Source organism: Pseudonaja textilis, chromosome 4 (genome assembly GCF_049901715.1).
Source record: "Pseudonaja textilis isolate UNSWEBS1 chromosome 4, rPseTex1.2, whole genome shotgun sequence".
Taxonomy (NCBI): Eukaryota; Metazoa; Chordata; class Lepidosauria; order Squamata; family Elapidae; genus Pseudonaja; species Pseudonaja textilis.
Window position 1 is genome coordinate 88060117 of NC_141993.1, and position 9605 is coordinate 88069721.

General features: G+C 43.6%; 1 protein-coding gene across 1 annotated transcript in view; it reads left to right on the plus strand.

The window, feature by feature from the left end:
- Nucleotides 1–7137, plus strand: part of LOC113454783 (cytochrome P450 2D20-like) — an 80979-nt gene extending 73842 nt beyond the window's left edge. The window contains exon 7 of the mRNA XM_087933793.1: nucleotides 7002–7137. Within this exon, the coding sequence (XP_087789919.1) occupies nucleotides 7002–7094 (93 nt within the window). The 3' untranslated portion in view covers nucleotides 7095–7137. The remainder of the gene's footprint in view (nucleotides 1–7001) is intronic.
- Nucleotides 7138–9605: the final 2468 nt, after the last annotated feature.

The window sequence follows — 9605 nt, forward strand, 5'->3', positions numbered from 1 at the left end:
TAGAGTGCGAAGCGAGGCCGAATGAGCGACTCTGGTGCCCCACAACAGGCAGCCCTGCAAGCTAGATAGTTCCTGCTGACGGGTCTTAAAAGGTGTGAATTGCGGTTGCGAGGTTAGTGCCCGGCCACCCCCTCCTCACCCAGTCCAGTACCTGGGCAATTGTTTTGTCCGTCTTGGATTTGGTGGCGATGTCGAGGGCGGTGACAGGAAGGTCGAGCTCGGTGACATCAAAGATGGCGTGGACCGGGGCCGGGTCCTCGGCTGGAGCTGGCAGGGGGCAGCGGCTGAGGGCATCTGCGTGGCTTAGTGTTTTTCCTGGGCGGTGGAGGAGCTTGTACGAGTATGCCGCCAGGAACAGTGTCCACCTCGTCATTCTGGGAGACAACACTTGGGGAGTCTGCTTGTCTCTGGCTAGGAGGCCCAGGAGAGGCTTGTGGTCTGTGATTAGTTTGAAGTTGTGGCCAAAAAGGAATTCATGAAATTTCTTTACCGCTGCCACTGCGGCTAAAGCCTCCTTGTCAATTTGACTATAGTTACGCTCTGTTGCTGAGAGCGTTCTGGAAAAAAAAGCGATAGGTGCCTTGGAGCCGTTGGGTAGTCTATGGCTCAAGACAGCTCCAATCCCAAAAGGGGATGCATCAGCTGCTAGTACTAATGGAAGGTGTGGGTCAAATTGAATAAGGACTGCGTCTGATGTGAGCAGTGATTTGACTGCGCGAAAAGCGGTGTCTTCCTTGTGTCCCCAGTGCCACGGTGATTTTTTATCCAAGAGCCTGTGTAAGGGCTCTGCTACTGACGCTTTGTGGGGTAGGAATGATGCATAGAAGTTCAATAATCCCAAAAAGGCTTGTAGCTCGGCTTTAGTGGTTGGTGTGGGTGCCTCATGGATTGCCTTGACTTTGGATTCTAGGAGGTGAATGCCTGAGGCGTCAATTCTATAGCCCAGAAAGTCCACCTGTCTAGTGGCAATGGCACATTTCTCCCTTTTTAATTTGAGGCCATGCTGTCTGAACCTGTCTAACACTGCTCTGACTCTCTGGAAGAGTTGGGGTCTGTCCCTGGCCGAGACCAAAATGTCGTCCGAAGTAGGGTACTACGCCAGGGAGGCCCTGAAGTATACGCTCCATGAGGGACTGGAAAATGCCAGGGGCAACACTTACGCCAAACTGGAGACGCCTGCACCGGAAAGCACCCCTGTGGGTCACGATAGTTTGTAATTCGGCTGTTTGATTGTCAACAGGGAACTGTTGATACGCTTGTGACATGTCCAATTTGGCAAAAATGTTGCCAGGCTCAAAAGTGTGCAGTAAATGTTGAATGACCGGGACTGGGTAAGCGCTAACTTGTAGAAAGCGGTTAATTGTTGTTTTGTAATCCGAGCAAATTCTCAGACTGCCGTCTTTTTTAAGGGGTGTGACGATTGGCGTCTCCCATTTGGCGAAGTCTGTCGGCTCAATAACCCCTTGTTTTAATAATTTATCCAGTTCCGCGTCCAGTTTAGGCCGAATGGCGAATGGGACTCTACGAGGTTTCAGCCGGACTGGAACTGCTTGGGGTCAACTGCAAATGAGATGGGGGTACCGTTATAACACCCCAACTCATCGCTGAATACGTCTGAATAGTCAGTGAATAAGGAGTCAGTGTCAGAAGCTGAGACAGCATGGACTCCTGTTAACCCTAGGCCGAGGTAGGGGAACCAATCAAGCCCCAAGAGACTAGGGAGGTTGCCGTTAACTACCACTAGAGGCAGGTGGCCTTTGAAAGCTTTAAAATTAACAAGGAACTTGCCTTTGCCGAGTACTGGGATGTCCTTCCCTTGATAGTCCCTCAGGGTGAGCTGGCACTTCTGGAGCTGGTCTCTGGATAGTCTGGGCTGGATTCTCTTGAGAGTGCTCCAAGAGATGATTGAGAGCGCTGACCCCGTGTCAACCTCCATACGACAAGGTTTGCCTTCTAATAAAATGGAGAGTGTGATTTTACTAATAGAATGACAAGTGTGATTAGCGTGGTAGCAAGTGTGACAATTTAGTACTTGCCTTTGGAGTCCAGAATGGGAGAAGGAAGGGACCTTTTGTGCTGAGTTGTGTGCGGCCTGGCAGACTCTAGCGATGTGGCCCTTTTTGTGGCAATTGTTGCAGGTGGCACTTTTGAATTTGCAGGTAGCTCTCGAGTGAGGTCCGCCACAGGATAGGCACAGGATGATGTGTTTTGGTGAACTGTTGCATTCTTGCCTGGTTCCTACCTGGGGTTGTTTGGCATGAGCGAGGCGGTGGATGTCTGTTTGATCGTTGGGATCCTCTTCATTGACCACCTCTTCTGAGTGGACGGTGGTGTAGCTTTGTTTGGGCACGGGACCTTGGATCTCGGTGGCTGACTGGGTTGCCAGTTCCGCAGCCAAGGCTTCCTCGAAGGCCTGGGATAGGTTGAGATCCTTCCTGGCAAGCAGTCGCCTTTGGAGGTGAAGGTCCTTGACCCCACAGACGAGCTGGTCGAGGAGCATGTCATCTAAGTAGTTCCCGAACCCGCAGTGGAGAGCTGCAGTCCTCAAGGCGGCCATGTACTGGTTGACGGTTTCCTTTTCAGCTTGCTTCCTCATCCGGAAGGTGAAACGCCTCGCGATCTGTGAGGGCCTAGGGGAGTAATGATTGGTGAGGATTTCCAGCAATTCTGCCCAGGGAACATTCTTTAACTCACGTGGAGCAACGAGTGCTGTGGCGGTATCAAAAACGATGGCTCCGCAATAACTGAGGAAGAATGACTTCTTTCTGTGCTCCCCGCATCAGCCAGACCAATGGCGTCGATATAGTGATTAAAGCGATTTTTGTATGACTCCCACTTTTCTTCATCAGGCTTGAACGGTGGGAAGGCTGGGTTGGAGTTCATGATGAGAACTTCTGCAGGTTATGCTGCTGTGAAATCTCTCTGGGACAACAAAATGGCCCTTTGTGCTCTTGACAGGCTAGTGACTTCAGCTCTGGAGAGCTCCGCAGAACCTCTCTGCTCTCTCTGGGCTAACGATTGAGACTTGGCTGCAACGGCTGTTGGCAGCGTTTGAATTTCGCGCTCCTGGGGAGCGTAGGCGGTAATGGCTAGCCGCCCCTGATAGCGCTTCAAATTTCACGCCTGCGTAGGCGTCAGTGACTCGGAATAACAGCACCGCGCTGTATTCCGGCAAGAAATTCAAACGACAGCCGTTTGAATTTCACGCTCTTTGTGTTGAGCGGCTGCGGCTCGCAGCGCTTCACTTTCCCCTGTAGCTTGCAACAAGCGGCTACAGACGTTCTTTACTTTTGCTCTTGCTGGCCGAGCTCTCCGGCGGCACGGCTGCGGCTTCAGCAATCGAGTGACTTCAGCTGTTGCGGATTGCCTCTGGTAGCCATCCCACCCTCGTCGCCAGTGTTGTAGTTGAGCAATGAGAGGCTAGACCAGGGCATGGGTGCAACAAGACTTTATTGAAACAATAAAGGACTGAACGTGTTAGCCCTGCCTGGAGCAGGCTGACCGAACCCTGCAGCTGGCTTTTATAGCCGGCTGTCGAGGGAAGCCAGCCAATGAGGGGCAGCAAACGCCCCCGCAGTATGAACGGACCTGGGTGGGAACTTTGGCAAGTTCCAGGGACATAACAGTCACCATACCACATGTGTCTTCATGTGATTTCCAAAATGAATATTTGTATTATAGAAAATAGCATAGCCGGAATCTAACAAAATGGCAAAATGGCAAAATGGTCTCTCCTTGCCCTCTCCAGTCACTCCTTATCTCACATGCATGCCAACAAACTTGCCTGCATTGTAAGTTCATCTAATTTTTGGTAAGTTACTATTTTTCCTTTTCCCCTGACGATCAGCTGTTCTGACTATCAGCTGTTCCGAGCTATGTAGATTAGCTAGAAAGCAGGAAATTGTCAGATTTCTTGCTTTCTAGCTAACCTAAATTGCTGTTGTACTGATTCACCTTCATCCAGGAGGCTTCCCTGAGGCCCTGTGATGGGTGGTATGGTGGGGGAGGGGCTGAGAGCAGAACTGAACCTAACTTAGGACTGAAGCTTCTATTTTTCAGTGCAGACTCAGGCAGCAGATTGCAGAACAGTAGATCTGTGATTCTGCAAGCAACTCAATCTGCCTGACTGCTTCCCAATACCAACTCAACATTTACTTCATTATGATTTAAACCCATTGCTTCCATCCAGAATTTCCTTTGCTGCAGCCACCAAAACAACCAACACAGTCCTAGGTTGCATTAACAGAGCTATGGAATCAAGATCACACGAAGGGTTAGTAACAACGTTTAAGGTCTTGATAAGACAACACATGGAATATTGCATCCAGTTTTGGTTGGCATGATAGAAAAAGATCTTGAGACTCTGGAAAGAGTGCAGAGAACAGCAACACATATCATTAGGGGACAGGACACTAAAACATACGGAGAGTAGCTGCAGAAATTGGGTACTAAAACCTATGAAGAATAGCTGCAGAATTTGTTGCTAGTCTAGGGAAAAGGAGTAGCCATGGTAGCAGTGTTACAATTTCTAAAGGGTTGCCCCAGAGAAGAGAGGATCAGCCTATTCCCCAAAGCCCCAGAAGGCAGAACAAGAAGCAATGGATGGAAACTAATCAAGGAGAGAACCAATCTAGAACTAAGTAAACACGAGGAGCTAGTGGTATTCTACTCCTAGGGGTTTCTTCTATTTTATTCGTTTCCTGATCTGTTTAGCCCATGTTAAGTTCAAGTTTTTTATATATTGTACCTCTGCAATCTTAAACTATCATGGGACAAAAGAGTTTCTTTGTGGGGATGTTAGATTTTTTTTTCATTGTCCCATGTTTGCCTGTCACTTCTTTCCCCTTTTTTCTAAATAAATTCCATTAAGAAGGGGAAAAAATTAACAGGGATTTTTGATTAATTCATACTTAAATGAATACTTATCCTGAAATGATTGGACTAGAAGACCTCCAACGTCCCTTCCACCTCTATTTTGATTTATTTAATAGCCACAAAAGCTTGAAGTTAGAGCAATTCTGTTCTGTCCTCATTATACATTAATCTGTATGCAGCTCAACATGCATCTAAACCGACCTATCTTCCAATAAAACAGACCATGGGGGTAGATCTGAATGTTTATTAAATGAACAGGATATGGTGAAACTGGGGAAAATAGGAGTATATACCATGAGAACAGGGGTGGGATCTGACTGGTGTAACTACTGGTTCCATGATTTATGCTTTTCGGTTCTATGTCTGCTGCTCTTCAGAGATACCGGTTCTACAGAGCTGGACAGAACCAGTAGAATCCCACCCCTGAATGAGAACCAATACAAAAGAGGCAGTATTGAGTTCCTGCTGAACATAACAGTTAATAAACACAGATCATATAAATCTTACCAGAAATGCTCTATGTATGGGATGTGGGCTTGTCCTTGGATGACAGGTGCCACAGATTAAGATGGATTTTTCTTTGTGCTTCTGCCTATGCTAAAAGAAATGGAGTCTGGCTTCCCAATGTGCACTTGCTTGAGAGTGCGGGTCGACGGGTAAAATGGGTTGGGTCAGCTTCAAACAAAATAATTGGTATTTGTCTCTCCAGCCACTAGTTGGGGCTAGAGAGCAACAACAGTATATAAAGATCATATGTTGGGGAATATTTGTTCCTCCGGCCACTAGATGGGGGTAGAGAGCAACAACAATGTATGAAAGTTATATGCTGGGGCATGACAAGTCCTATGCATCACTTTGGGCATAACTTTAGATTAGAATGCATGCAGATAATCAAGCTTGTGATGTTTTGTGATTCTCTTTGGTAGGTACACATTACTCACCATTCCACATGCAAACATTTGCTGAGGTAATCAATTATAAATTAAAACAAAATGTGTTAAATGTTTTTGAGAGCCAAACCTAATATTGGCTACTTCAAGAAGGTACTTCTGACTCAGTGTGAACCTAACACTTTAATTCTTATTCCCATGCATTGAGTTTCCAATGTAACTACCAGGAATATATTTATCTCCATGACTTGTGGCACAGAGGCAAAAACAACTATAGAAAACTGCGTAGAACTCATTGAAATTTTCATTTTCCATTTTAAACATCAGAGCAGGAATGACCCAGACTCCACCTACACTGGCTCAGTGTATTTTTGATTTCTTATTTTGCTGCCGGAACAGAGACAACCTTCAGTACTATAAAGTGGGCTCTACTCCTCTTGGCCAATCATCCTGACATCCAAGGTGAGACACATCTGGCAATGGGAACAAGCACCATTCTCAGGTTTTATAATGCACAGGAAATATTTGAAATACTAAGCTATGCATGAGAACTTAATCTATTCTTCATAATAATTTTCCTGTGTTGATTCTTGAACCTATAAGCAGGAACATAAACTTAGCAGCATTAATGGAAAGCCAGGATTGTGCAAACAGAGAACCTTCTTTCAATTCTCAGTAAAATGTTGTGCAAGAAATTAAAAATTGGAATCAATACAAATCTGAAACATTTAACACGTTCAATGTAGAACTCTATTATGGCTTTCATTTGTGTTACTTGTTTCTGGCCTAAACTGCATATAGAAGATCAAATTTCAGAATGATAATAAATATAGAAAAATAATCAAGATAGTGGGAGCAACCAGAGTGCAAAGCCCAGAGATCCGAGGTGGATTTGGAACCCTCTGGTAAGGTAGGCCAAGGCTAAAGGTCAATGAGCTGGCAACTTTTTATGTTTTTAATCTTTTTTATTTTTCTTATACGTATCCATTTCATGTATTCATAACTATGTTTATACTTATACCTATTATCTTGTAAGTGATTGACAAATCAAATAAATTAAAAAAATAAAATAAACTGAGGTTGGAGACCTAGCTGGGGCTGTGAACTTTGGTATTCCAATAGAAAAGAAGTCCAGAAGCCAGCAATAAATTGAAGGAGAAGGTCACATAATCTGAAGAACATTGGTGGCAATAGGCCTCTAAGGATTAAAATTTGGAAACATCATTTCTTTTCTAGAGAAAGTCCAGAAGGAGATTAAAGATGTGTTTGACATCTCACAGTCCATTTCCTATCAGGATCGGAAGAAGCTGCCCTACACCAATGCTGTGATTCATGAAATGCAGCGTGTAAAATATGTCGTGAGAGTTGGAACTCCCAGACAAACTACAAAAGATGTGAAGGTGAAGGATTACCACGTTCCAAAGGTGAGAAATGCTAAGAACAGCCACTGCTCTCAGAAACTGTTTTGGAAATAAACAAATATGGGTCCATAAAGACAGGCAAAAACCAAATGTTTCATCAATATTGTTTGAACTTTTTTTGCCAGTTTCCCTTATGAAACTGTTCTGTTCAATCATCTCTTTGTTTGCAGGGGACCATTATTTTTCCAGATATTATTTTTCTGCTCTTCTTGATCCTGAACAATGGGAGACACCTGAAGAATTCAACCCAAATCACTTTTTAGATAAGGATGGGAAGTTCGTTGAAAGAGAAGAGTTTCTGCCCTTCGGATTAGATACATCTAAAACAGCCCAAAGCAGCTGATAACTTATAGATTCCCACCATGCTCATCCTTGAGTTCTGAAGTCATCATGAATTGAATAGAAAATCAAGGAATCTAAATTCCTTCTAGTTTGAAAATCACGAGAGTCTGAAATTCCTCTTGGGCTACCAAGTTTAAACTTACAGAGAAATATTAATTACATTTTGATTGTAATCAGTAGAGTTTTGCAATATACCTACAAGATTGCACAAAAATCTCTGGTGTTTGGGGAGAATTATTAGCTAAATCTAAAGAAAAGTAGTCTAATTACAGCTTCTTACTGATGGATCTGGAACACAGACTTATATTCAAGATACATCGTATTAATGATTGCAGGGTTCTCCATCATGCAGAGCTTCCAGTCCTATCTGGTTCTGAATGTATACCAGCAAATCCTTCTCCATTGCTGGTGCTGATAGCAAAGGCATGAAAGGCACAGCTTTTGTTATAATAGATATGAAAAGCTATTGTTGTCTCCAAAAATTCAGGTACAATGAAACACAAAAGGTCTACCCAGAAACAGGTTCCAAATGGGCATACCTCTGCTTGGTGTGAACTCCCTTTTTCACAATTTTGAAAAGCATACATTGCCAGGATACCAATCATGGAAATACATATTGTGAATATAAAATGTTCATTAAAAGCAGAGTCTTGCATACATCGTCAGGCTCATAGAAAGACTGTTTTAATTAAAATAGTCTTACTATGACCCTGACGATGTATACAAGATTAGGCCCCAATGATTTATAATTAATTAATATGCCATCCAACTTATAATAAAGGGTGGCTTAGTTCAGCTAAAGCTTGAACCGTGGGAGCGCAGTGGTTAGAATGCAGTATTGGAGGAAAACTCTGTCCACAGCCGGCTTAAAGAGGAGCCAAATGGTTGGAGGCAATGTGCTGACATTGTCTATCACTCCCAGCGTGTGGTAAATTGCTATGGAGTAGTATATAAACCTAAGTGCTATTGCTATTGCTAAAGGTTATAAATGAAAGGTTATAATGTAGGCCAACACTTTAACAATATTACCAACAGCATTTTTCCTAAAAACCTTCCTATTGAAGGATAACCTTTCTGGTCAGGCATTCCTGAGCAGGAAACAGATGGTTGCTCAAATTGGCGTTCTTTCTGTTTAGCAAAAACAAGTACTTAGCACTTAGACTTATATACCTCTTTATAGTGCTTTTATACTCCTGTGTGAATGGTTTATGGAGCCAGCATATTGCCCCAACAATCTGGTCCTCATTTTACCGACCTCAGAAGAATGGAACGCTGAATCAACCACGAGCTGGTCAGAATCGAACTGCTGGCGGTGAGCCTGCAATACTGCATTCTAACCACTGCACCACCACGGCTCATAAACAGATTTAACAAAACAGTTTGACCAATAGCTAACCACACCAACAGATTCAAAGCACTATCCCCAAAAGCTGTTCCTATGTATGGAATAATAATATGCTAAATAATAAGCAATACTAGAAGATACCAAGATTCAACAGGCAAATATGTTTCATCCATCACAAATCTTCTTTCGCATTTCCTTGCTGATGGGCTATATTCTGCACAAAGAGAGTTTTAGGAGGGAACAACTATAGTCGTTCTCCACTTACATCCATTTGTTTAATGACCATTCAAAGTTACAATGGCCTGAAAAAGAATGACTTCGCTTAACAACCTTATTTTTTTAAAAAACCATAAAATTGGACATGACTCTTTTAACAACCACCTTGCTTAACAATTGTGGTCCTAATTGGGCTAGTATGTTGATGACTATAATGAAACATGATAGAAGAAACATCAGTTCCTGCATTAGGCAATTCATCATGGAGTTCCAGAATGGTCAGAAGAACATTAAAATTAGACCCCATAACAAAGAACAGATGTACTCTGTGCAGCTGGATAAAAGATCAAAACGTGGATACTTTGGTTTTTAAGGACAATTAATACCCCGGTCTGAGGCTTGTTTAACAGAGAAGGTCTTTGCTCTGGCAGTTTGAGTCCTACCATCACATGAAGGAGCCAACACTCATCACTTGCCTCAGCTCCTGCCAACCTAGAAACTTGAAAGTATAGGTAC